General features: G+C 48.8%; 3 protein-coding genes across 3 annotated transcripts; 2 read left to right on the top strand and 1 right to left on the bottom strand.

Annotated features, from left to right (window-relative positions):
* Positions 1–8,092: 8,092 nt before the first annotated feature.
* LOC123405955 (polyadenylate-binding protein 2-like) lies at positions 8,093–15,544 on the bottom strand. Its single transcript, XM_045099463.1, has 6 exons — positions 15,386–15,544; positions 15,187–15,280; positions 11,196–11,266; positions 8,774–8,965; positions 8,543–8,664; positions 8,093–8,455 (listed from the first exon to the last, which is right to left on the bottom strand). Exons 1-6 carry the CDS (start codon positions 15,488–15,490, stop codon positions 8,407–8,409), a joined length of 633 nt encoding a protein of 210 aa, XP_044955398.1. The 5' UTR covers positions 15,491–15,544; the 3' UTR covers positions 8,093–8,406.
* A 287-nt stretch (positions 15,545–15,831) lies between these two features.
* Positions 15,832–16,854, top strand: LOC123405954 (24.1 kDa heat shock protein, mitochondrial-like). The gene is made up of 2 exons (XM_045099462.1): positions 15,832–16,184; positions 16,288–16,854. The coding sequence occupies exons 1-2, from the start codon at positions 15,950–15,952 to the stop codon at positions 16,701–16,703; spliced, it is 651 nt and encodes a 216-aa protein (XP_044955397.1). The 5' UTR covers positions 15,832–15,949; the 3' UTR covers positions 16,704–16,854.
* Positions 16,855–17,062: 208 nt separating this feature from the next.
* Positions 17,063–18,498, top strand: LOC123405713 (paired amphipathic helix protein Sin3b-like). Its single transcript, XM_045099298.1, has 2 exons — positions 17,063–17,408; positions 17,610–18,498. Exons 1-2 carry the CDS (start codon positions 17,063–17,065, stop codon positions 18,350–18,352), a joined length of 1,089 nt encoding a protein of 362 aa, XP_044955233.1. The 3' UTR covers positions 18,353–18,498.
* The last annotated feature ends 9,459 nt before the right edge of the window (positions 18,499–27,957 follow it).

Below are 27,957 nucleotides of genomic sequence, written 5' to 3'. Positions count from 1 at the left end.
TGTTGAATTATATATACGCGCGCGCACACACACACACATATATTTCTTTTGTGTTGCAGCTAGGCAAGATGAGTGATCGTGCGTGGATGTACACCGGTCACCCTAGTCAAAAAGAGATGATGAAAGAATGGCCTCATGTTTCGAGGTCTCAAGAAAAGGGCGTTCTAAAAGCCAAGGACTTTGTGAAAGCTGCATTTGCAAATGGTCAGGAAACAAACTGGTGCCCCTGTCCACAGTGCGACGACTATAAAATGAGGACATAGGATGTAATGATTAAACACCTGGAGAGGAGGGGTTTTAAGCCTAATTATACGGTGTGGACATTTCATGATGAGTCTATAAAACCCACCAGAGCTGAGGTGGTTCGTCGTCGCACTGACGAGCATGGTACCGGGATCGAAGACATGGTGCAAGACTTTGATGATGCTCGGGATTCGGACGAAGAGATGGAGGAATCGGCAAAGGCCTTCTATGAAATGTTGGAGTCTTCAAAACGTCCTCTCCACGAGCACACTAAGCTTTGTCAGCTGGATGCCATTGCACAAGTAATGGCTCTGAAGGCTCAGCACACGATGGGTAAACAAATTACTATTGGGCAACTGATAGAAGAGCGGATAGTTATGCGATTTTCACGACAATGATCATGTAAATATAGGCATCACGTGCATAAACAAATATGCTGACTCCTGCCTGCACCTATTACAATTACTTCATTTCAAGAGCGCTTCTATGCTTGCCTCTCTACGTATTAAGTTCATGACAAACGAAGTAATGCTTGGAGTAAGATGAAATGATGTAGACAAAGTAAACTCAGCCAATATGAATAAACCCGTCGTTTTATCGTTAGTAGCAACAACACAAAGACACAACTTGTCCCCTTCTGTCATTGGGATATAGAAACTCGCTAGGTTGTACTACAATGCACCTCTCCCGCCGAATAAATATCAATCTAGTTGTCCAAACTATTTCAATAGATCATAGAGAATTACAAAGCTATCATAATCATGGACATAAGAATCATATTATATATCAGAGGAGACTCAAATATTTATCATGAATAATCTGAACATAAACCCACAATTCATTGGATCCCAACAAACGCACCGTAGAAAAGAGTTACATCATATGGATCAAAGCAAAGATGCGATGATCATTGTATTGAAAATCAGAGAAAGAGAGAGAGAGAGAGAGAGAGAGAGAGAGAGAGAGAGAGAGAGAGAGAGATAGGTATTGCTATGGACCTGTAGGTCTGTGATGAACTACTCACACATCATCATGAGGGCAGCAAGGTTGATGAAGAAGCCCTTCGTGATCGATCCCCCTCCAGCAGAGTGTCGTTACGAAGCTCTAGATGGCCTCCCGTCGATACAGAGACTTGCGGCGGCGTTAAAAGTGTTTCGGGACCTCCTCCGAAGGTTTTAGGGTAAATAAGAATTTATTGGCGAGAGAACGGGGTTGGGAGAGCCACGAGGCGGCCACAAGCCATCTGGTCGCGACCTGATGGCTTATGGGGACCTCGTGTGCCCTTCGGCCTTGTTCCGATGCTCCAAGGCCTGGTTTTGGTCCAGAAAAAATTCACAAAAACTTTCAGTTCAACTGGGCTTCATTTGGTACTCGAACTTGAAAAGTGGAAAAACATGCAGAAAACACCAACTCGTACTGGGCACTCGGTCAATAGGTTAATGCTAAAAAATAATATAAATTGGTAGATAAGTGCCTAAAACGTGGTCTAAAATGATGACATAATAGCATGAACAATAGAACATTATAGATATGTTGGAGACGTAACACCTTGCTCCCGTCCGCCCGTCCCCAATCGCCGACCGCCCGTCCTGCCTCAACAGCCGCGCCCACCGGCCGTCCACCCCGGCTGTCGCGCCCATCTGCGGCTCTCCCCATGAAGGGGCTAGCTAGCTAGCTGAATCGATTCGAGCAGAGCTACCTAGCTATCTAGCTCTAGCTGAATCGATGTGCGGCTAGCTAGCTCGCTACGGCGAACGGAGGAGTCCGGTCGCCGCCCGCGCCACCCTGACCTCCCGTCCACCAACGGACGCCCCACGTCTTCCTCATCCGCCCGTGTGTCGGTGATCGCCCTATCCTACGGTATTTGTCGATTTCAAATTGATGTGAAGAAGAGGGCGACCATAAGAAAAAGTGGGCTAGTTGTGGGCATGTTCGGTTTATTAAGAGAATATTCTTTTTTACGTGTTGATTATAGAGAGAATTCCTTATTTCGTCCTTTTTTAAATTATGATTCCCTATTTGGCATAAAATAAAATTGTCTACCCAATTCTGACAACTTAAATATTTTTTGTTCCTTATATGACACTTCCATCCATTTCACACACAAACGTTGTCAAGTCTGAGGCGGAAAGACCATTTTGCCCCTAGTGGAGAGTGTAACTATCCTGGTTTAAGTAAAAAGAAAATCGGTTCACCCATGCTTTAGGGAGGTTCAATGGATGTTGCACATGTATATGTGTGCTCTATTATTTTGTCTTAATCTGATATGTGCATGTAAAAAATCATAAAAAATATTCGTAAAACTCATACTAGCATATCTATGCATATAGACTAGTTACTAGTATATATATATATGACATACCCATGTAAGGTTGTCACTTGTATATCGTGAGAAAAAGATAATGAAGAATTTAAGCACAGCCAGCGTACCCTATTATCGCGTGCTCGATGTGACATTCATCTACTAGCCGCCGACTTGTAAGTATTGTACTGATCTTATATATATATACCTGTATAAGTTCTATAAATGTTTTGTATAACTTTTACACGCACGAACCAGTTTGCCTAAGGAACAAATATTGAAGCATACACATACATACGTAGCATTTGTTAAAGATCCCTAAAACATGAGTGAACGGATTACATCTTTAGTACATCCAAGATAGTTACACAATGCACTAGGGGTAAACATGGTCTTTTCACCTCACATTTAACCACGTTAATGCCTAAAATAGATGAGAGTTCCATATAAGGAAAAAAAACGTACTTTTGTGTCAAATAGGGAAGAAATTTTTATTTGGACCAGATAAAGAGCCGAATTTTAAAAAAAAACTAATAAGGAATTCTCTCTTGATTATACGTGATCTGTTCGACCTTAGCTAAAATCGGCCTTTAAAATACGTTTCTCTCGATCTTTATAATAATTTTAAGCATCCTGATATAGAGGGTCTGTTAGAAATTTTCTTTAGGATTGTTAATGCGATCCTCTGAATGGGATGTCTGTCCGTGCTGCTGCTGCTAATCCAGCCCAAAAAAGGCCATCCATGTTCCCCTTTCACTTTTGGCTGTGCGTGCTCTTTTCCATGCGTCGTCGCCCTCGCGCTCAGCTACCCCCCGTTTTGTCCCTTTGCTTTTCACCACCAGCTTTGCGAGATTCTTTCGTTGGAACTTGCACTTGACAAAATTCCGCTCGAGACTAGCAGCATCTTTTGCTTGGGTCGCTCCCGCCTATCCATCGGCCTGCTGCCGCCTCGGTAACACAAGCGGAGACCAGCATAACAAACCGGGACGGCCATGCTCTCTCTCGATGGAGCTTGGCGTGGCCGGGGTTGGAGAAGACGCCTCACGGATTATGGTCCAGCGCCGTGAGCTGCGGCATTGCATACGGCGGCGGCACCGCCGCTGCTGCTCTTGTTCCGCTCTGGCAGTCGGGACCGTTGTGCAATCTGCAGGCCAGATTGGATCTAACCTGCTATTCTACTCATGATGAAATGCTGACGGGGTGGGACAACGGCCTCGGCGCCACAGGAAGATTCCGGGCGGAATCATGTGCGTGCTGCGGCTGATCTCCGCGGCAGTGCCACATAATGCTGTCTCGATGCTCATGCTCGTCACCTACAGGGGCTCAAGAATCGTACGTAGTATTTTCGTGATGAGTTTTCATCGGCAGCGAAGTTACTGGAGCATCAGGACCTGGCGTCGTGGCTGCATCCGGTACAGCAAACCAATGCCATGTCGGATACTGAACCCATACTTCCACCGCGCGCGCACACACACTCAAACACACACACAATTGTTTGTTTGTTACTCATGTTCGATTGCCAGGACAACCAAACTGCGACGGCCGTTTTGCAATACAAGAAATCTAGGGTTGAAGTGATGGCTTATAGAGCATCTATAGCCGGACGGATAGTGACTAGCCACGTCTTAAAATTTCATTTTGACAACCATGTCGCTTACTTTACCCCTATCACACGCATGTAATGCATCGAGATAAAGTGAAAAAAAATAAGCAAAGAGAAAATATGGTCTCAATCTTATGTGACGGACACAGAACCACTGATCGGTCACGCCCGGGCACTCCTCATATCCATCTCATATAGATAGATACTAGCACAAATGCCCGTGCGTTGCACCGGGTAAAAAAAAAGGCATAACCGATTCATATGTCATTGCGCACCAGTTTTTATATCTGATTTTACTAAACATCTATGTTAGAGTTAAAAATGCAAATTTCTATCAAATGCAGGTAGCCATAGTAGACCAACAGGAGGTTGTCGGGGACGATGAGGGGCAGGCTGTCGATGAAGCTGTGGAAGTGCCTCACTTCTCCTTCTCCAGGGTCACGGGGTCGATCACGTCGTCGTCGCCCGTGAGCACCCACAGGTCCCTGGACTGGACTCTCTTCAGGCTTCCGCGGCAGAAAGGGCATGACTGAGATCTTGTGTACATGTAACCATGATGCATATTAGATGTGCGGTTTGATGTCATTTGCAGCAAACAGATAGCACAGCAAGAAGAAGATTCTCATATGAATACCAAGTTCTGAGCACATTGGTATACCCAAAACTCTTCCTTTGACACAGAATATCCGTGTTTTCACTTCTCACACCCCATTGAGAACAGCTTACTTCAGACAAAACAACAGGCTATATGCAGCTGAAATGTATACGCATAGCACTTGCAGGATGTTCTTACATCTTAGTGCCCTTATTAAGGTTGCAACCTAGGTTGCCTACCATCATATATGATCCATTACTTACGATCGAAACAACACCCTCCGTATCAAATTATAAGAGCATATGCCTTCAGATTTCAGACTCATAGGTCATAGCTAACAAATAGCAATTCTGCATTCACCCAATTCTATGAGACAGAATCGGTCTAAAGGATGTTGTAAACAAAGCCTGTGCACATATAATACCAGGTCACCAGCTCTGCCAACTGAATTAGTAAAATCACGATTTTCAATATGGATTTCACATTTCAATGTCACACCCCCAAATTGGTCAACCTAATAACCTATTAACCAATTTTGTATTGCGCAGCAAATCAGACTCCTAAAACTGAAGCACTGACTTTATCGTAGAAGCTCCTGTGTTAACAAAATTACAAACGATCAAATTCGCACGCATTGAGAAGAAATAGCTCACTGGAAGATGCGACCCTGGTACTCGCCACCGCCCTTCGTCGCCGCCGGCACCGGGGCGCGCTCCAGCCTCCTCACCTCGGTCGTGACCGCCTTCTTGGTCGCCACCTTCGCCCTGGCCGCCTTCTCCGCCTCGTTGCCCGTCTTCCTCGCCGGCTTCCTCGCAGCCGGCTCGGACCGGCTCCTGTTGTACTGCTGCTTGGTGCTGACGGTGTCGTTTGCGGGGGGTGGTTGTAGTTGTACTCGGGAGGGAAGTCGTCGGAGCGGAAGCGGTAGAGGACGAGGAAGCGCAGGCGCTCCATCACGGATGGCATGCGCGCCAGAAATGAAACCTTATCTTAAGAGAAGGATCTCGGGTGGAATACTCCAAATCCCGTCGCCGCCGCCGCTGTCGGCCTCGGCAGCGAGGGTAGGGAGCGGCCAGGCCGCGGGGAGGAGGAGCAGCAGCTCGCCACGCCAGGGCGCCGCCGCATTCGGTGCCAAGATTCGTGCGGCGAGGGAGGGGGCTATGCAGGAGCTGGCGGTCCTGGCCGCATTGGGCGGCGAGAGTTGGCTCTTGCGAGGGTTCCGCGGGGGGCGTGAGGAGGGTTGGGAGGTGGGAGGTGGAGGTTTGGAGGAGGGAGCAGTGTTGCTGGAGGCGGAGGAGCGCCATGCGGGCAGGAGCTTGAGCTGCTCCGTGCAAGGATAGAAGGAGGTGGAGCTCTCCGCGCCCCGTGACTCTCTACAACAACAACAACAACAACCAAGCCTTTCAGTCCCAAACAAGTTGGGGTAGGCTAGAGTTGAAACCCATAAGATCTCGAAGCCAAGTCATGGCTCTGGAACGTGGATAGCTAACTTCCACGCACCCGTGTCCATGGCTAAGTCTTTGTCGATATTCCAAACCTTCAGGTCTCTCTTAACGGAAAGATAGGGACTTTTTTGCAAAATATCCACGATGTACGGCAGAAGCAGTACCTGTTTTATTATTAGGGAAGATTAGAGGTGTCTGTCGGTCCGAACATTTAAGACATCTGTCTGAGTCGAATTTTTATGATCGGCCGGTGTCCGGACGGTCTATCCACACGTTTAAAACTGATACGAGGGGTTTGATTGTAGATACTCTTTATACTAGTTTTTGAAAGGCTATTATGATGTTTTTTAGCACTATACTAGTGGTAGAAAACATCTTATATTATGGAAAAATGCTAGAATTATGTAACTTTTTTACATAAGGTTAAGAACCTTTCTCTACCGTTAATCATAACACCCCCTCCCCCCCCCCCCCCCCCAGGGTAGGCCCCCACCCTACTAATCTCCAATCAACACCTGCCAAATCACCCTGTAACCCTTCTCTCCATGTAAAATCCCGTGGATATAGCAAAGCTCTTATGGGACAGAGGGAGTTCGTGCCAAGAGCTGAAGAGTTGTTGGTTAAGAAAACCTAATGAAGTAGGTGAGGGAGAAGGGGAGGCTGTGGCAACTGATGCTTGGTCTCTGATGGCAGATAGAAAATGAAATTCAGAGGTAATAACTATATATCTGCATTGCAGATCCATGTCATGTGGATGGGCTGACGCGGCACCGGCCAAGGCCATGCGCGTGCCGGAGTGAACATTGTAGTTGTAAACAACTAGTACAAGAAATGAAGTAACGTACCACCAGTCCAATACAATTGAGAAAGAAAAACAATGTACGTCTGTGATTTGCATATAAAGATTGTTAGCCATGATTAAGAGATCTATGGACAATAGCATCCACGACTTAGTTTTATAAAATACTCCCATCCGGGATGAGGCATCAAAAAATCTGACCCCAACAGAGTTCGAACTGTATAGGTGAACCACTGTCCATCCTTGTCACTAGGCTACAGCTTTACAAAATCCGACCCCACACACTTATTCTGGTGTGTTTTGAGCCATTTTTCGGGGACAAAAGTCAGGAAAATGTGAAAACAGAATTTCGTCGCATGGGAAAAAGTGAGTAAAAACTAAGAAAATGGGGAAAAGTGAGTATGACTAAGGAACTATGGGCTGGTAGGGCGTTGGATTTTGACTAAGGAACCATGTGACAACGGAAGCCGAGCCTTGAAATATACTTATGCATATACCTCCATACATCCGCATCTTCTATAGAAGACATCGGGCAACCAAACCTCCTCAGTGCCCTTGGCAATCCCCCACAGGCTTGAGCCATCTGCGCAGTGCGCACAATACGAAACTCAACCAAGTTAGCCCACGAGCAACTGCTGACTGGTGTGAAAGTGAAATTGACTAGCTGAAGAACTGCTACAATGAATGAAGGAAAAGTATCTGCATGCATGCATGAACCGATGAACGATGCATCTACGTCGATCTAATAGAAAACCAGCAGTTTGGTGGGCACTGGTGCGGCGTGAGGAGCGACGTCTTGCCGGCCCCAGATCCCCAGGCGGTGGTCGCCGGGGAGGTCGTTCTCGAGTAAGTCGTGCATTTTGGTGAGGTGGCTGTCCACGCCTCTCAGGTGTCGGCTGCGCAAGCCTCGCCGGACGGCCGTGGGGGCGCGCCGCCCCCTCTTCGAGCTTCGCGGTGGCCCCTTTGAACTTGATCATGTGGTAGATGATCTTGAACAGCAGCCACATGATGATGGTTTGAAGCACATACGTACAGCGTTCGACGATTGCGCCCACGAGAACCTCAGGCCGCTAGAGTCGACTCAACTGTCTAGATTTGGAGGGTTGTATACAGGTAAAGAATCAGATCTCGTCCAATTTTGATCAGCAGAAGAGTCACATTTTCTGGCCAACAGAGTACGCACACATAGCGAGATCAGACAATACGGCTACAGAGTAGAGCAAACCAATATCACCACATGACCGAATCCATACTGCAAGCCCACAGTACAGTGATGATTAAGAGGACACGACACGATAGGGGCATTCGACCGTCGTCAGATTATGTCTACTAGCCAAACAATGTAACTGAAGCAGGGGCAGCTAGATTATTCCGCAGTATGGCTACTGGCAATGCATTGGACTTCATGAGAGCCTTCTTCTCTCAAAAGTACGGCCTGTATCGTGTTGGCCGGCGGAATCTGGGAACTCTCCTGAAAATAGCACAAAGACGATAAAATAAATGTTAGAACGGATGATACAATTGAACATCAACATTCTGTAAAAATCGCAGAACTCACCCATATCCATATGGTGGAAAATACGGTGCCCCGTATGACCTATAAGGGTAAGCATGGTAGGGACTGAATCCTCGTGGAGGACGCTGCTTCATCCCAGGGACGTTAGTCCTCTTTGGTGACACCTGTTGAACACCGAGTTTAGTTCATTTTTAATTCAAGAGCAAGCTATTACTATGGAGAGGTACTGGAAACTCGAAGTATTAATGAGAAATCTGTTCGATATTTCTGCACCTTGATCTGACGACCATGCAATTCAGATTCATTCAGATTAAGAGCCTCCTGAACAGCTTCTTGTTCTAGAAATTCCACGTAAGCAAAGCCTTTTGGCTGCCCAAACTTGTCAGTCAAGATTGTCACTCTGTTGACGGTTCCACAAGCTTGAAAATGCTGCTGCACTTCCTCTGGCGTACAAGCATAGTCAACCTGCAATACATGATAATACCAGAAAAACAAATGTCAACTGAATGGACATGTAAGATTTAACAATGGATTGGTAAGCTAAAACATTAACTCACAGAATATCTAGTACAGTGGAATCTTATTCTGCGAGTAACGTTTTAGCTGACAAACGGCTGTTTACAGCTATATATGACTAACCTCTGTTATAACCATTTTTGCAGTACAATTTGTACTGTAAAAACGTCTTATATTTAGGAACAGGTAGAGCATCGGGTTTTTTTTCGGGAAAACGCAATGGACCGTTAGGTTTCATTTCATTGAAAAGAGAGATAGTTTTGAAATTACAGTACTCCTAGGAGTATAGTTATTAATCGAAAACATAGCTGGTCTTTGCGTTACTCACACGCTCAAGATTAAAACAAATGCAAATAACATTGTAACCAAGGACGGTTAAATTAATATATAGGAGAAAACCATCGCTGATATAGAGATTAGTCGATAATATTCAAGATTTAAATGGTTAATTCTCGAAAATCAAAATGGAAAATCACCCATTTTGAAGGTACAAGAGAAATCTCACTAACGTAAGTGCAGTATATCCAATAAGAACAATAAATGATATTAGATAAACCATAGGGAAGTAGATAAGTCATGAAGAAGTATGATTCATGAGAAACATTGGTGGGATGATGCTTTTGTTGGGGAAAATGATAGTTAACAATCTCGAAATGGTAAAAGTAAGTGATTTGGCGGATGAAATATGGAAAAGTTCGAAGTTAAGAAACAAGTATGAAGAAAAGCTTGAAAGCCTGTTTAGAGCATAAACTTGTGTGGAAGATGCAACTTCTAGATTCGTTTCTTCCCTACAGTCTAAAGAATTTCAAGAAAAGCAGTTCTGTTAGCATCAACGTTTGGTTAATCATTTACCTAATTATATTCCCTTCAAGAATCTTAAGGTAAGAAGCACCTCAACAGCATTTTGTTAAAGTAAAGTTTTGTCTTCTGCAATTCTGTATATAAATCCAGCCCTATGGGAAGTACATAATGTTGGGCAACTTTACTTGCATTTTGAGTTACATGTAATCCTCGAAAACCATTAGAAACACTTTTATGCTAATGCAGAAGTGGACATCACGTTTAGAAAAAGATGAAAAATAGACCATAGAGAGAGAGAACAGGAGTAGCATGAATATGGGTTTCGGTAGCACATGGACAGTTCTGAAGTGAAAAGAGGGAGAACAAAGAGGAGAGGAGCGGTAAGCAAGCGCACATTCAGAATGAGCAAAAGAACAGTCAACATAAGGCTCCATTCTGATGATACACTTACATGTCATACCTATGCACTGTTCAGGTGATTCTCACTGGATCAGCGGTCTAGAATCACACCACATCACATGCAGGTCCGAGTCTCAAGCGCCATTTGCAAGTCTGTACAGCAGATTTCTAGACTTCCTTCACTTCTTCAGGGAGGTAACTAACCCTAAACTATATAAACTCGTTTTTCTTTTTCTTTTTTTTCTTTTTCCCCCTTTTTTCTTTCCTTTTTTTCAATGATATATTTTCCCAGGGATTTTTTTCTCTATCTACTAATATATACCACAACACGAGATGGTATTGAACCAACAGCAAGTACTTGATATCAAAAACCTACCCCTGCGACCATCACATTGTACAATTAATGTACCAGAGCATTAGAACAGAAGGACATTCCAACATAAAAATAGTAATATACCTTTTCTGGGATTTTAGCAAACTAGCAAATGATGGCGACAAAGGAAAAAACAAATCAATACAATAGTGCATAATTGCAAATGGAAATTAGCGATTGCTGTGAGGAACAGCCTTAAGCATGAACTACAATTAGGAGCAATAGCATATAAAGAAGTTATGAACTAGCTATTTATTGACGGCGAAACAGCAAAGATAGGTAGGAACAGAACAACTTCAGGATTCACTGCACAATATGTATTGAACATTTGAACATAAGAGAAGTTGAGAATAAATCAGACCTTTTGGCATAACTGTCAATTATCTAAGTTAAGTGCACAAAAGACATTTTCGACTAACTAGCAGTCAGTATCCAATATCTAATGAAGTCCATATATCCACACCTTTTAGCTATATAGCCCAACAACTATATGTATACCTTGGCAACACACGTGTACATCTACCATCATACAGACCCAACATTTGGCATGCGTGCAACCACCGACCATGCATGCGTGTGACAAAAAGAGAGATTAGGAAATCTTACATTTCCAACATAAACAGAGCGAGCATCCACTTGCTCCTTTGCCTCAGCTGTAGACGCATTGGCATCTCCTCCTACAAAAGAAAATGAGTGGCTGCATAAGACAACAAAGTGGCGGTTAAAAGATAAGGCACTAAAACACTGTTAAAAGAATCACGTCGTGTTAGAGACCTTTCTATCAGCACTAACCGATCCATCACAAATAAAAATTAAAAAGGCAGTAAACCCTAAATCAAATGTCTAAAGCTCATCCAGATATATATTTAATGAGAAAATGCCCAAAATTAAACCAAAAAACTAGCGTATGCATAACCATGGAAAATCATTTTGAAAGACAACCATAAAATTTATCCCACACGCGATTGTTTTTACCACAAGCCCAAAATATGTATTCATGACAAAATAAAGCTAACACAATTGTGTCACTAGTTGAACTACAGAAGCAAGAGACCACAAGGCATATCTTCTGCACATAACTAAATTCACTGTTGGTGATATTATGAAAATATATGAAGTAATCAGTAGAAGGAATAGAAAGAATAGACAAGTGAGTATTATAGAGAGACAGAAGAGCAAGGGTCCCAATATGGTAGAAAATGCTGAAAAATAAGGGAGGAGCTTTGGAAGATGGCGGCAGTTTAAAATTAAAATGTTAGCACAAAATTAGTTTTGAAGTGCACATCGTGGATATAGTACATGTCAAAGTGCCTGGAAGAACCAGATCTATAAAGAGTAATAAAGGAGTCAAGAAAAGGTAAGATGCATGCAAGTCAATAGTTGAAAAAAGGAACTAAAAACATACACGAGACTGCTACATCGGCGCCCGGGTGTAGCGGAAAATGAGCAAGGGTCTTCGCATTTCACTCGACGAGTGCGAAGGGTAAGGAAAGTAGCTTAGGTAGCTGGAACGTAGGGTCTCTGACAAGTAAGCTTCGGGAGGTAGGTGATATAGCGGTGAGGAGAGGCGTTGATATCCTTTGCGTCCAAGAGACCAAATGGAGGGGACAGAAGGCGAAGGAGTTAGAGGGTACCGGCTTCAAGCTATGGTACACGGGGACAGTTGCAAACAGAAATGGAGTAGGCATCTTGATCAACAAGAGCCTCAAGTATGGAGTGGTAGACGTCAAGAGATGTGGGGACCGGATTATGCTGGTCAAGCTGGTAGTTGGGGACTTAGTTCTCAATGTTATCAATGCGTATGCCCCGCAAGTAGGCCACAATGAGAACACCAAGAGGGAGTTCTGGGAAGGCTTGGAGGACATGGTTAGGAGTGTACCGATTGGCGAGAGGCTCTTCATAGGAGGAGACCTCAATGGCCACGTGGGCGCATCTAACACAAGTTTTGAAGGGGTGCATGGGGGATTTGGCTATGGCATCAGGAATCAAGAAGGAGAAGACGTCTTAAGCTTTGTGCTAGCCTACAACATGATCATAGTAACACCCTCTTTAAGAAGAGAGAATCACATCTAGTGACTTACAGTAGTGGGCAACACTCTAGCCAGATTGATTTCATCCTCTCGAGAAGAGAAGACAGTCGTGCATGCCTAGACTGTAAGGTGATACCTGAAGAGAGTGTTGTCCCTCGGCGTAAGCTTGTGGTTGCTGACTTCCGCTTTCGAATTCGTGTGGGAGGTAGCTCAGGCGTTTAAGGAGAGGGTCATTAAGGAGGAGCCTTGGGAGGAAGGAGGTGATGCAGACAACATGTGGATGAAGATGGTGACTTGCATTCGTAAGGTGGCCTCAGAGGAGTTTGGAGTGTCCAGGGGAAGTAGAAGAGAAGCTAAAGATACCTGGTGGTGGAACGATGATGTCCAGAAGGCAATTAAGGAGAAGAAAGAATGTTTCAAATACCTATATCTGAGTAGGAGTGTAGACAACATAGAGAAGTACAAGATGGCAAAGAAGGCCACAAAGCGAGCTGTGAGTGAAGCAAGGGGTCGGGCGTATAAGGACCTCTACCAACGGTTAGGCACGAAGGAAGGCGAAAGGAACATCTATAAGATGGCCAAGATCCGAGAGAGGAAGACGAGGGATGTTGACCAAATCAAGTGCATCAAGGACGGAGCAGAGCAACTCCTGGTGAAGAACGAGGAGATTAAACATAGATGGCGGGAGTACTTTGACAAGATGTCCAATGGGGAGAGTAAAAGCTCTACCATTGATCTGGACGACTCCTTTGATGATACTAGCAGGCGTTTTGTGCGGCGAATCCAGGAGTCGGAGGTCAAGGAGGCCTTAAATAGGATGAAAGGAGGCAAGGCGATGGGTCCTGATTGTATCTCCATTGAGGTGTGCAGAGGCCTCGGGGACATAGCGATAGTATGGCTAACCAAACTTTTCAACCTCATTTTTCGAGCAAACAAGATGCCAGAAGAATGGAGACGGAGTATATTAGTACCAATCTTCAAGAACAAGGGGGATGTTTAGAGTTGTACTAATTACCGTGGAATTAAATTGATGAGACAAACAATGAAGCGGGAGAGTCATTGAGCACCGCTTAAGAAGAACGACAAGCGTGACCAAAAATCAGTTTGGTTTCATGCCTGGCAGGTCGACCATGGAAGCCATTTTCTTGGTACGACAACATATGGAGAGATATAGGAAGCAAAAGAAGGACTTGCATATGGTGTCCATTGACTTAGAGAAGGCCTATGATAAGATACCGCGGAATGTTATGTGGTGGGCCTTGAAGAAACACAAAGTCCCAGCAAAGTACATTACCCTCATCAAGGACATGTACGATAATGTTGTGACAAGTGTTCGAACAAGTTATGGCGACACTGATGACTTCCCGATTAAGATAGGACTGCATCAGGGGTCAGCTTTGAGCCCTTATCTTTTTGCCTTGGTGATGGATGAGGTCACAAGGGATATACAAGGAGATATCCCATGGTGTATGCTCTTTGCAGACGATGTGGTGCTAGTCGATGATAGTCGGACGGGGGTCAACAGGAAGTTGGAGTTATGGAGGCAAACCTTGGAATCAAAAGGTTTTAGACTTAGTAGGACTAAGACAGAGTACATGAGGTGCGCTTTCAGTACTACTAAGCACGAGGAGGAGGGGGTGTTAGCCTTGATGGGCAGGTGGTACCTCAGAAGGACACCTTTCGTTATTTGGAGTCAATGTTGTAGAAGGATGGGGATATCGATGAAGACATGAACCATCGAAATAAAGCCGGATGGATGAAGTGGCGCCAAGCTTCTGGCATTCTCTGTGACAAGAGGGTGCCACAAAAGCTAAAAGGCAAGTTCTATAGGACGGTTGTTCGACCCGCAATGTTGTATGGCGCTAATTGTTGGCCGACTAAAAGGCGACATGTGCAATAGTTAGGTGTGGCGGAGATGCACATGTTGAGATGGAAGTGTGGCCATACAAGGAAGGACCGAATCTAGAATGATGATATACGAGATAGAGTTGGGGTAGCGCCAATTGATGAGAAGCTTGTCCAACATCGTCTGAGATGGTTTGGGCATATTCAGCGCAGGCCTCCAGATGCCCCAGTGCATAGCGGATGGATAAAGCATGCTGATAATGTCAAGAGAGGTCGGGATAGACCGAACTTGTCATAGGAAGAGTTCGTAAAGAGAGATCTAAAGGATTGGAGCATCACCAAAGAACTAGCCATGGATAGTGGTGCGTGGAAGCTTGCTATCCATGTGCCGGAACCATGAGTTGGTCGCGAGATCTTATGGGTTTCACCTCTAGTCTACCCCAACTTGTTTGGGACTAAAGGCTTTGTTGTTGTTGTTGTAACACTAAATAATGGGACATAAAGTTAGTAACAACACCTACAACAGTTGCGCACAGTATGGACAAAAACAATAATTTGGTCAGATTTATGAGTAACAATCTCAAGTTCATCAAATTGCCTGATAGCCTAGTGTGTGTGAGATTACAAGACCATCACGAGGAATCCCCAGATAGATCAAAAACGGCTAAAACCAACCTAAGCAAATCGCAAAAAGTACAAGGAGGCGCATCTAGAAAGACAACCTTGCATCTCCTTGGCGACCTTGGCCTGCATGTCGCGCAGGGCGGCGGCCTCCTCCTCCATCTCCTTGAGCCTACGCTTCATCTCGTCGAGCTCCTGCAGCCGGCGGGAAAGCGCACGGTCAGAACTAAACTAGGTTTAGGGTTTAGCGCGGAGACAGGGATCCGAGGGATGGGGACGGGGGGTGGGGGGAGGGGGAACCTTTGCTGCGTCGTCTCCGGCAGCGGCCATGTCGACGTCGGTGCCTTCCATGTCGCCGTCCACGGGGATCTCCTGGCCGTACACCTCGTGCTCCTCCTCGTCCATGGCCGTCTCTCTTCGATCTAAACCCAGCTCGGGTGGATTTGGGATCGGAGGCGGAGGCGGAGCGGGTGGGCCCGGTACTCCGCTTATGCTTCAGCTGGGCTTGTGGGCCTCGTACTTTTTTTTAGTGTTATGTGCGCCTCGTACTATCATCGGTCGCTCTGGGTGAGATGCTTAATGGACTGTATGCCCATTGGGCCTGGTATATGGGCCCAGGCATTCGGGGGAACGGATGCATTCCCGTTCCTTCTGGAATGTTCAGAACGCTTCTCAAAAAAAAAAAAAAGTTCAGCGCGCAGCTGCGCGGCGGGGCATTCGCGAACCTTCTAAATCATTCCCCAAGCCACGCCGCTGGTATAAATTCCCACAGTTCCCGGCGATCTGCGTCGTGCCAAGGCAGCAAAATCCAGAAACATCCGAGCAAGACAGTCACAGTCAGGGAGAGAAGGGAGAGCGTGGAGAATGGCTTCAAGGGTGGTGGCCTCCAGCAGGATCCCGCTGGTGCGCGCCATGGAGAACCTCCTGGCCGCGTCGTCCGGCCCGGCTCTCAGGCCGGCTGCCGTCTCCGTCGGCGTCCGCGGGTACAACGCCGGCGCGCCCCTCCGCAGCCACGACAGGGACGAGGCGCTCGAAGACACCCGCCACGGCGGCCGCGGCGCGCGCGAGCGCGGTGCCTCCGTGCCCAGCTTCTTCTCAGGTAGCCGTCTTCTCAAATCGTGCAGCTCCAATTGCGGCAGAAACGAATGCGTGGCCAAGCTGCTGTAATTTACAGTATCATTTTCGTGGTGAATTGGTTGCAGATGTGTTCCGTGACCCGTTCAGCGCGCCGCAGAGCCTGGGCCGGCTGCTGAACATGATGGACGACGTGGCGGCGGCGGGGGCCCCCGTCGGCGCCCGCGCGGCGCCGCTGCGGCTCGGGTGGAACGCCAAGGAGGACGAGGACGCGCTGCGGCTGCGGGTGGACATGCCGGGGCTGGGGAAGGAGCACGTCAAGGTGTGGGCGGAGCAGAACAGCCTGGTGATCAAGGGCGAGGGCGAGAAGGAGTCCGAGGAGGAGGACGGCTTCGCCGCGCCGAGGTACAGCGGCCGCCTCGAGCTCACCGGCGACGTGTACCGGATGGACCAGATCAAGGCCGAGATGAAGAACGGCGTGCTCAGGGTGGTCGTGCCCAAGGTCGAGAAGCGCACCGACGTCTACGAGGTCAACGTCGACTAGACACCAGCGTGCCCGAAAGTTTAGCTAGCGCCGTCGAATAAACCGAAATGTCACGAGTTTTTTTCTTCTTCTTCTGTTGGTCATGTCGTGCTGAGGTGCCTGTACGTGTACGAGTATGAATCGACCAAACCGTATGCCCGGTTTTAACTTCTTTCTTCCTTCCCAAGCAAAATATGCAGCTCGCCGCAAAATAAAACAAAATGCAGATCGTATTCGTATGTGTGCACCGCGGCGCCCGAGTCCGGCACGTACCGCCCTTTACGCCGTTCACAAATAGCTGAGGAGCCTACGCGTGAGACCCCTCCATCAGTGGAAGGCGAACCAGACAGCTCGAGACCACGTCGTCCTTGCCGCCGGCCATGGCGCAACAGCTGCCAGACCGCATTTCCGGCAGCGATGCCCACGCCGGCCTGTCCCTCCTGCAAGACGTCAAAGCTCGCTTCGCGTCCGATCCGGCCGTCCATCAGGAGTTCTTCGGCCTCCTCGTGACATTCCGCAAGGGGGAGGGAGAGGTCGCCGACGTCCGCGCCGTCGTTGACAGGGCGTACGCGCTCCTCCAGGGCCATCCCGACCTCGCCCAACGCTTCGACGCCTTCAACCCGTTTCTCTGTCGCCCCGGCCAGCACGAGGCCGAGCCCGCCCGCGAGGTCCCGCCGACGCGGCCCAGGAGGGAGCGCCGCCGCCCGGTAGTCGTCGACGCCGACTGTGCCGGGCCCTCGCGGCAGTTTCTCAAGCAGAAGAGGGAGCGCCGCCGCCCGCTAGTCGTCGACGACGCCTGTGCCGGGCCCTCGCAGCAGTTTCTCGAGCAGAAGAGGGAGCGCCGCCGCCCGGTAGTCGTCGACCCCGAGTGTGCCGGGCCCTCGCAGCAGTTTCTCGAGCGGAAGAGGGAGCGGCGCCGCCCGGTAGTCGTCGACGACGCCTGTGCCGGGCCCTTGCAGTTCCTCGAGCGGGTGAAGCTGGCTGGCGCCGGGCTGTATGACAGGGTCCTGGCGATGCTCATGCACGTGCACGCGGAGGAGTCGATCAATGCGAACGAGATCTACAAGCAGGCCCGGGAGGTTTTCGGCCCCGCGGACGGCGACCTCCTCCGTGGGTTCGCCGAGTATCTTCCGACGGGGCGCGACTTTCTAGGGCGTCGCGCCATGAAGGAGCCGCTGGAAGAGCACCGTGCTCCGGCAGCAAAGCGCAAGGCCCCCGCCGCCGCGAACCCAGGCGGCGGCAAGAAGAAGAAACATGTCGACACCTCGAAGAGGGACGAGTTCGCCGAGTTTAGGAAGGCGTGGGAGTTTGAGACCGCGTACTCGAAGCTGGTGGTCACGATGAGACGGACCAAGAAAGCACTGGAAGAAGAACCGCACGGACGGCCGCGCAAATTCGAGGAGCTCTACCCTGGCCGCGAGTGCCGGGGGGTTCTCGAGGAGATGTACGGCGACATGTTCGGAGCGATGCGGGAGGCGCTCGAGGACGACGCGCGCACCGAGCTGGCGCTGAAGACGATACTACGCAGGCTGAGGAAGCTGGAGCAGGTGGCCGTGAAGGTGGCGATGGAGCGCCGGGATCCCGCCCGAGTCAAGGACCAGCTGTACAAGCGTGTGATGGACCTAAAGAAAGAGGAAGAGATCGGTGCACGGGATTGTGGTGGCGCGTGAGCATCTCCGGCCGACATGTGGCATGATGTACCACGAGTAGATCGGTGCACTTTCTGTTCAAGTCAAAATACTGCAAAGAGGAAATGCCACCTAACACTCTAAGTGATCACATCCATGCGCACTAGATGGATGAGTACCTGAAAATGTTTTACATGATGTTAATGATAAGAGAATAATGTAAACATGCCCACTTGTAATCACACACTAGATCACTCATGGCGCGTTGCCGCGCCCGTCAATTTGTACAATGAAATGATCAGAAATTCAGAAATATATAATCACATGATACATTTTAAATTTTCATAAACATATAATTACATTAGTGAGTAACTAAAATAAATCTCATATATATCCGATAAAACCGTAAAAGTATACAAATTAGCTTGGTACAACAACATACACAACAAATAAAACTAATTAGTATTTTCAAGACATATGATAAACATTAGATTATATACATGATGGAATAATGAAACCTTCACAAGCATCTAAGAAAGGGCCACCACATTCAAAAGCAAAGAATTCGATCAGCAGTGCATCTGCCCATTTCTTGTGGAATGCATGACATTCATGGGATGAATGCTGACACGTTTTATATTAGTTGCAAAATTAGTAAGATCCAAAAAGAAAAACTCAGTTTATAGATTATCATGAAAGATCGATCTTAAAGGAGACATATGTTCTGCAATGATGGCAGTGAAACATCATCAATACCTTGCAACACCTAAAAGGAAAATCCTCAAAGTCATCATGCTCATCAAACCTTGAGTAGCAAAACTGTGAGCAAAATAAGGAAATTCATAGTTGAAAAATGGTTGTGAGGATCATTTTTGCCTTAACCCGATTTTTGTTCTTACTTCCAATTTTTTTATACGGCGAGATGTTCTCATCTGAGCCTCCATATCAATCGAGCCATCTGCAACTTTGTAATAAATAGTCTTTTTTGATTATTCAGCCAAAGCATGTTCAACAATATGTTTATACTATTTGGTTCAACAATGAAAGAATGAAGAAAATAAAGACAAAATCTGCATAATAGTAAAAAATACGAACATCGTTGAGATGAGACTAATGCAAATAAATTATTGCAAACTTCCTACTTACTTGCCGACATGCAGGAACCGGAAGATGAAGCTCCGACAGTAGTGGGAGCCCGTGGAGATGGAGCCCGGGCAGCAAGAGCAGTTGTCGGCGTTCTGGGAATGTGGGTACCCAGACCTGCCTGCCTACGGCTCAGGGCTGGCCCACTTCATCAACACAAGATTGACTGGAATGACACCATCCGGGACAAGACCCTCGCGAGGGGCCAAGCCTCGCGAGGAAGAGCGACATCAAGACCCGCAGGGGGCCTCCTCAGGACCCCTCCGGAGCGGCGGATATTTCAAGGCAAGGCTTGGCCTCATGAGTCAAGGGTGACACCAGGGAAGGACAGGCGAGCAGTAGATGGCAGGACGGGATAGTTTCCCCTTTAGTGCAAAGGAGGTGGAAGCGTACCAGGGCTCCAAAGGCATCTTCCAAAGGTTTCCCTTCAGTGCAACAAGACCACAGCCGCCCGCCGGTAGGATGAGGGTCATCCCTGAGCCCACCTCTGCGGCGCTGGCAGCTACTTTGCAGGCGAAGACCACTTTTGACAGGGGAAGCATGTTCCCTTGTCCCCCATCGAAACTGGCCATTGTGGGATCCCTTCCCGCCAACGGCGCGCCGGAGGTCAAGCTCCGGAGCAAGGCGGCGCAAGTTGGAGAAGATGAGCGTCAGGGCAAGGCCCAGAAGCTCACGCGCATTGGACGCGCTGTCCTCCTCCACGTGATGAACACCAGCCTCCAACGCCTTCACGACCTCCTCGAAGAAGACGAGGTAGCCCCCGTCGCTCCTCACGTTAGGCAGCGCCGGGGCCTCCCCCCACAAACCGGCGTGTCACGGCGGTCGCCCCGTCGGCGATGTCCGCGAATTGTAGGGCATGCTGGGACGCCATTAGCCGGGCGTATGACCCCTCGTCCTGAGCGGCTTGCACGGCGTCTGCTGCCTCCCGGACCTACTACTGGACGCTAGCTCCGCCTTGGCCTCCGCCTCGCCTTGGCGGGCGGCACGGAGGGCGGCCTGGGCGCTCTCAAGCCGGGCCTGAAGCTCCTCCACCTCCTCTTGGAGCTCGCCGAGCTTTGGCTTCTTGGAGGAGGGTGCACTGACGAAGAAGGAAGATCAACCCTAGGACAACAGATGACGCAACAAGCAAAGGAGACACAATGAAGGGCTTACTCATCAGCCATTGCCGAGCGATGGCGGACATGCGTAGGCCCTGATGGCCCTCCGCTGTTGCCTCCGGGGGCGAACGAAGGCACAGGAGGCGCGCATGCTTCCCCCGGCCAGAACCGTCTCCGTGGGACGCCATGAAGACGAAGGGCGAAGGAGAGAAGAGGTTTTCTCGCGGCACGCGGATGAAGCAGAGAAGAAGCTCAAGGTTACGGTGCCCCCCCATCGAAGGGGTTGGGCGAATTTATAGGCGAGCCCTAGCCACCAACCGTCGCGGGAGCGTGGGCGTCGCACGCCCCATGAGGGCCGGAAGGTGGGCCGACGGAAGCGTTGCCACCCAGGTCGCCTCACCTGTCCACCGATTGATCACATCCGCGAGGGCCGTTTGGTGTGGTCAGGCCACACCCATGCCATTCAAGGAGCAACATGATGGCCTGCGCGACTCTTGGGGATCGCACCGTCATGGCCTGGCACCACCCGGGCGCCTCGAGGAGCAAGAGTGTCGCCGCGCAGCTACGGGACACGTGCGTCACCTGACCCGCAGGCAAATGGTCCCGTGACACTTCGGGGCGCCTTCAAGGCTTCGCCGAGAAGCCAACCCAAGCGTGCCTTGGGCCCGGGGGATACTGTCGGCGTTCTGGGAATGGGGGTACCCAGACCTTCCTGCCTGCGGCCCAGGGCTGGCCCACTTCATCAACACAAGATCGACTCAAACGGCACCACCTGGAACAAGGCCTTCGCGAGGGGCCAAGCCTCGCTAGGTAGAGCAACATCAAGACCCGCAGGGGGCCTCCTCAGGACCCCTTCGGAGCGGCGGTTATTTTGAGGCAAGGCCGGGCCTCAGGAGTCAAGGGTGACGCCAGGGAAGGACACGCGAGCAGTAGATGGCAGGACGGGACAATTTTCCCTTTAGTGCAAAGGAGGTGGGAGCGTATCAGGGCTCCAAAGGCATCTTCCATAGGTTTCCCTTCTAGTGCAACAAGACCACGACCGCCCGCTGGCAGGACGAGCATCATGCCTATGCCCACCTCTGCGGCGCTGGCAACTACTTTGCAGGCGAAGACCACTTTTGACAGGGGAAGCATGTTCCCTTGTCCCCCATCAAAATTGGCCGTTGTGGGATCCCTTCCCGTCAACGATAAGGGAAGAGGACCCGGGCCTCCACTATAAATATAGAGAGTAGGATATTTGAGAGAGGGGGGTGGTCATACCAACCGAGGAGAGTTCATTCCAACCGTAGGGCAACACATCTAGCCACTTGGCTTCCGGAGGCTCGAGAGAACTGTATTAGTTCATCCACCAACCTTCGTGAGAGGCAATCCACCAAAAGCAGGAGTAGGGTTTTACGCTTTGCAGCGGCCCAAACCTGGGTAAACTGTTGTGTTCTGTGTTCCCCTCACCATCAAGTGAGTCCTTCGTCGTTTCCATCGAGTAGCGGGCTAGGTAAGGTCGATCCGGTAGAGATCGTTGTACACGCCCATGTGTTCGAATCCTTAGGGTTTTGCGGAGGCCGAAATCCAACAGCAGCGAAAGCCCGTAGGTGGATCCCCGACGGTCGTAGAGACGGGGACTGCCGAGGATGATGGCTGGACGTCAGTGAGGAGGGGGCGGCCTCCGGCGGTTGAGGAAGGTGATGGGGCGGCTACTAGCGGGTGGGGACAGGGGTGAGCGGTCGGTGGTGGTTGGGGAAAGGGGTGGGGCGGCTGTCCGTGGGTGGGGAAGGGGTGGGTTGGCTGCCGGTGGGTGGGGAAGGGGTGGGGCAGCTGCCAGCGGGTGGGGATGGGGGTGAGGCGACCGCCGGTGGGTGGGGAAGGGGTTGGCGGCCGGGCTATGCTGCATCATCTCGGGCACGGGGTTGGGTGCGAGGACGACGGGCGGGCTGGAGTAGTGACGTTGCACGACTTGCTGGCCTTCGAGGTGAGGGGATGGCGGGCGGGGGCGGGTTGGAATCGCCCCGGGGGGAAGCTCGCGGGCGGGGGAGCGCTTACTCAGCTGTGACGGCCCGATACCGACATTCCAGAAGATTCTCCCTTTATTCTGTTTTCGTCGTGTGGTTATTTTATTTGTCGCATCATCATCGCATCATGCACATCATCCGCATTGCATCGGCATCCCGTTGCCACCAGTGTTCAAACTTGCATCCATTATTAGTTACCGGTTCTCTCCGTGTTCGTCGTTGTCCGTTCTGAGCCCGACCACACACGCACGCGCCCGCGGCATCGTCCAAACCCTGTTTTTAAAAGTGTGTATAAAACTTTCTGTGATTGGGTTGAAACTTGGCGTGTGGTCTTAATATATTATGGGTAGGCCGCCTGCCAAATTTCGTCGCAATCGGAGTCCATTTGGTACCCGAACGGTCGACCGTAGCGGCACCGTATTCGGTCTATCGTCGGACGTTTTGTCGATGTTTTAAATTACGTTGGCGGGTGTCGTTTTCCCTCTCATCTCCGGCTAACCTACTCTACACATCCACTTACCCATCCCCGCATGCAAAACCGTCCGATTTAGATCGCGCGGTTGAAACCGGGGCGAAATTCTGCTAAACCTAGCCCCCCATTGTCTATAAATAGGACCCCCATGCCATTTTTAACAGCCCCTCTCTCTCCACCTCGATTTGCGTGCAAACCCTAGCCGCCACAGCCAACCTCCCACCTCCTCCTCGCACCGCCAGGCCCGCGAGCCCACAACCGGCCCGCCCCGGCCCGATCTAGGCCGAGCAGCCGCGCCATCTCCCCGATGTGCCGTAGCCGCGCCACCAGGGAGGAGCCGAGCTCCGCCTTGCCTCCGCCCGCCGTCGTGCTGCGTCCCCTCCCCGCCGGCAAGCTCTCGCCGCCCTGCCTCGCCGTCTTGTGCCTTCGTCGCCGGCCCCGCATCTCGCCGCCGCCTTGCTGCTTGAGGTGCACCCCGAGCCGAGATTGCCCTCGCCGGAATCCGTCCCTCGCCACCGCCCTAGGCCTGCCCATCGCCGGGAATCGCCCCGCCTTGGCCGGATCCTTCCGGATCCATCGATTCCCGCCGTCGGTTCCCTTCGTGGATGTCGCTGGAGACCTGCCTCGCCGGGGTCAACGCCGCCGCCACCTCTGGCTCCCGCTCGGGAGAGAGACGAGGCGTCTCGCTCACCCGCGTGGGGGCGCGAGCGCTCGCCAGCTGGACAGGCCCACCGCGACCGGCCTGCCTCGCCTCCACGCCCCACCGAGCCGGCCCATCGACTGCCCCAAGCCAGGCCGCCCCTCCTCTCCAGGCTGGGCCGAAGCCCGAGGTGAGCCTCTCCCCTGCTGCCCTATCTAGAGCCCGTAGCGCAATATAACTAAGTTGCACTGCCCTGTAGGCCCAATTGGTTTAGATTCGGCCCGTGGGATTAATTAGAATAATCTGCGATTTAGCATTTTCACGGATATTAGATATTTAAAACGCACATAGTTTATTAACCGTGTGTCGGATCGGAGCGAGTAATATATGAAACTTGTGTAGTTTTCTGTGTAGATTAATATTTTGTAACTTGCATGCATGTTTGGAGTAGTTTAACTTGCCGAATGCCTAGTTTTGCATGCTGTCCTAATAGGGGATTATCCCGTATTTATTTTTCGTGCGTGTCCGGATTGCTCAAACCCCATAGATAAAATGCTCATGTTTTTAGGGACCTTTTGCCATGTATTTTAGAGTAGTTGTTTGTAATTTTGCATGTAGGTTCCGTCGCTAGTTTATTATAACGTGTTTAGGACATATTCTCGCATATACGTGTGGCGTTATTTTCGTTTTGCAACCCCACATGTTATATATGTTTTCGGGGTAGTAAAATCCATAAAATTTAATTGTGCATTTAGTTTTAGCTTTTGAGCAAGTTAGTGCGCGTGATATTTTGCCATGTTGCCCTTTTGTTTATTTTGTGGGATTTATTCCGTGCATAATTCGAAGGAGTTGTCAACTAGAGATTTGCCCTTGGATGTGTAGGCTAGCCTCTAGTAATTTTGGTTGCCCTAGAAGTCCATGTTTAGGTGTGGTTTGCTTGCTCTCAACTTGCTAGGAAATAATGCTGATTTGGAGATGCTGAAATATTTCTAAGTCTGAAATCTGTTATATTTTGTTGCCGTCTTGTCATGATTTTATCTGGTGTTCTATAACTCTTTTGAGGTTGGTGCAATGGAGTTAGTTGTAGACTTTAAGATTCTCTAGCATGTTGTCAATTTTCATGTCATTTAGAGTCCTATAGGATATAGTTTTGCTGCTGTCAATATGTCTTCAGATCGAAACTGCAATGTCATAAACTGACATTTTCACTAAGTCTGAAACTGCGTGTGAGCAACCATTTTGTGAGTTCTTTTCCTAGTGATCCATGCTTCCGTGCTAGGTGTTATTAGTTGTATGTTGTAGTGAAGCTTTCTCTCTACTGTCTCATGCCTTGGTTGATCATATTGGATTTGTGTAGCTAGATGTTCGAGGGTGTAGAAAATGCTATGTGGCTGATTTTGGCAAATTGTAGTGATTTCTTGTTTAGCTCGTAGTTGTTGAACCGTTGCTCCGTTTTGATCGTGCCCTATATGGAACTTCCTTAGAATCTCGTGTAGTTTCATATTATCTTGCTGGTTGTATGTTTTGAAATGCTTGTGTCTGTCGTTGCACACATATTGCATTCATGCCATCATATCTTGTAGTGTTTGTATCTTTTGAACCGTAGCTCCGTTGGAGATGTTCTCTATGCGTAAATTGATTGTAACGACGCGTAGAATCACGTGAACCTATTTATTTTGCTGTTTAATAAACATTTAAAAGTGTTAGTTCAGATCTGGACAGAATTGTAAATTAACATGTGAGGTCGTCTCGGAGATGCTATATGACGTTTCCGACCTCATTTAAAATGCCTAGATAGGTAGTTTAATCACGCTTCACCTTTTGCCATGTTTAACCACATTTAATATTGCCGTGTACCTAATCGTGATAGAACTAAGTAATTCGTATATGGAGTTTCGTCAATATGCAACTCGTTGCATATTGAACTTCACTTAATGTGTAGTGTTTGATCGTTGTGAATTGTCATGCTATGTCTTGCATATACCCAACCGTTCATGCATCATATGTGTTGTGCATCGCGTGGTGTATATCGTGTGTTGATTCTTGTTTCCGGTTTCCTTCGTCTCGATAGAGTTCCGCAAGCATGTCGGAAAGTGAGGACCCGATCGACTACATCGGTTCGTCTGCTTCACGGAGTCATTCTTCTTCCAAGCAGGATCTCAGGCAAGATGACCATTTCCCCAGATACCATTACTATCATTGCCATGCTAGTTTTACCATTTCTATCATCATGTCTCGTTGCCTACCACCTGTTAAATATCAGCCTCCCAACATTGCCATGAAAACCTTAACCTGTTCACAACCTAGCAAACCGCTGATTGGTTATGTTACCGCTTGCTTAACCTTGTGTTAACGTTGCTAGTTGCAGGTGCAGTTGCTTCCATGTGATAACATGGGTTCCTTGTTATATCACCCTATTAAATGCTATTTAATTTAATGCACCTATATACTTGGTAAAAGGTGGAAGGTCGGTCTTTCTAGCCTGGTGTTTTGTTCCACCTTTGCCCCCTTAGTTTCGGCTACCGGTGTTATGTTCCATAATTGAGCGCTCCTAACACGATCGGGGTTGTTATGGGGACCCCCTTGATAATTCGTCTTAGATTAAAGCTGGTCTGGCAAGGCCCAACATTGGTTCTACATTTGCCCAACATAATAATTCTGTTAATACTGTAATGCATAGGGAGTTAGCGCTACCCGAGGAGTAATTCAGCATAATACAGGGGGGCGGTGCTGTTGGTGCTGGTCCAAAACGGAGCCACTTGCCGGGCCACCCGGGGCAACTCGGGGGATTTCTATCCGGCCACCGTACGTATTGTTTATCCGTCGTGTCTTGAGAACGAGATACGCGTCACCTATCGAGTTCGTCGACACGTCGGGCGGCCTTGCTGGATTAGTCTTACCTTTGACGAATGTCTTGTGCATCGGGATTCCGGTGATGCTTTGGGTAATCTCAGAGTTGAGGTTTTCCACTAAGGAGTCCGACGAGATCAAGAGCTTCGTGATCGAGGATTTCTATGCGGCTTGTGGTAATTTGTGATGGATTAGTTGGAGCACCCCTGCAGGGTTAAATCTTTCGAAAAGCCGTGCACGCGGTTATGTGGCAACGTGGAAACTTTGTTTAACACTGGTTCTAGATAACTTGAAGTTAACTTAACTAAAACATGCCAACTTAGTGCGTAACCGTGACTGTCTCTTTCGTGAGTTGTTTCTCCGATTGAGGACACGGTGGGGTTATGTTTGATGTAAGTAGGTGTTCAGGATCATTCATTTGATCATCAATAGCTCACGTCCGTTATACGTGGATCTTTCCCCTTCTTATTCTTGTACTCGTAAGTTAGCCACCTCATATAATGCTTAGTCGCTTGCTGCAGCCTCACCACTTAACCATACCTCACCTATTAAGCTTTGCTAGTCTTGATACCTTTGGAAATGAGATTGTTGAGTCCCCTGTGGCTCACAGATTACTACAACACCAGTTGCAGGTATAGGTAAAGGTTACTTGGCGCGAGCGCGTTGATTGTTCATTTGGAGTTGCTTCTTCTTCTTCATCATCGATCTAGGATGGATTCCAGGCCGGCAGCCTGGGATAGCAAGGATGGACGTCGTTTTCTTTTCTCGTTTGTTTTCGTCCGTAGTCGGACCCTGCTCTTATTCATGATGTTTATGTATTGTACTGATGTGACTCTGATGTAGCTTGTGGCGAGTGTAAGCCAATTCCATATATCTCATCCTTTCAGTACATGTACTTGTAACAATATCCATTCTTGCGAAACGACGAGATGCGCTTCCATCCCTGCCGAGGCCCTTGAGCCAAAATAAGGATAGGATCGCATCTTGGGCGTTTCATCAGCGGAGGTGGCGGGCAGATGGAATCGGGCGCAAGGGCAGCGGCGGCGACGGACAGATTATATCTGGCGCGAGGGTAGCGCGGCGGTAGGTAGGGCTTCAGATTTTGGAATTTTGCACGGGTAAGGGCTATTTTCCACTAGGGATATTTTACACAAATAGGCAAAAAATTTGCCTGCTCGCCAACTTTCTGACCTTTGAACGATTGACACGTGTCCACCTACACAGACACTTACTCCGTGTCCATACACTCTACCTATGCCGACACTTTTGATGTCATCAAATGCGTGTATACTGATGATGAGATGATGTATACTTCTCGCACCTCGTTGATTACCCCAAGTGGAAGGTTGAGATGTAGTCAGCAACAAGTTTTCCCTCACACGGGAACTGTAAGGTTTATCGAACCAGGAGGACTCCTAGGATCAACAAGTAGGTGTCTT

Source organism: Hordeum vulgare, chromosome 6H (assembly GCF_904849725.1).
Source record: "Hordeum vulgare subsp. vulgare chromosome 6H, MorexV3_pseudomolecules_assembly, whole genome shotgun sequence".
NCBI classification, from domain to species: Eukaryota; Viridiplantae; Streptophyta; class Magnoliopsida; order Poales; family Poaceae; genus Hordeum; species Hordeum vulgare.
Note: the sequence above shows the minus strand (reverse complement) of the source record. Positions and strands in the feature narration are given on the sequence as shown.

What these genes read in the sequence shown, in the direction of transcription:
- LOC123405955 (XM_045099463.1), bottom strand. Translation starts at nt 15,490, where the DNA reads ATGGACGAGGAGGAGCACGAGGTGTACGGCCAGGAGATCCCCGTGGAC. An exon ending in CCGGAGACGACGCAGCAAAG is followed by an intron (nt 15,281 to 15,385) that starts GTTCCCCCTCCC and finishes CGCCGGCTGCAG; the next exon opens with GAGCTCGACGAGATGAAGCG. An exon ending in TGCATGGTCGTCAGATCAAG is followed by an intron (nt 8,665 to 8,773) that starts GTGCAGAAATAT and finishes GGTGTTCAACAG; the next exon opens with GTGTCACCAAAGAGGACTAA.
- LOC123405954 (XM_045099462.1), top strand. Translation starts at nt 15,950, where the DNA reads ATGGCTTCAAGGGTGGTGGCCTCCAGCAGGATCCCGCTGGTGCGCGCC. An exon ending in CGTGCCCAGCTTCTTCTCAG is followed by an intron (nt 16,185 to 16,287) that starts GTAGCCGTCTTC and finishes AATTGGTTGCAG; the next exon opens with ATGTGTTCCGTGACCCGTTC.
- LOC123405713 (XM_045099298.1), top strand. Translation starts at nt 17,063, where the DNA reads ATGGCGCAACAGCTGCCAGACCGCATTTCCGGCAGCGATGCCCACGCC. An exon ending in GGTAGTCGTCGACGCCGACT is followed by an intron (nt 17,409 to 17,609) that starts GTGCCGGGCCCT and finishes GCCGCCCGGTAG; the next exon opens with TCGTCGACGACGCCTGTGCC.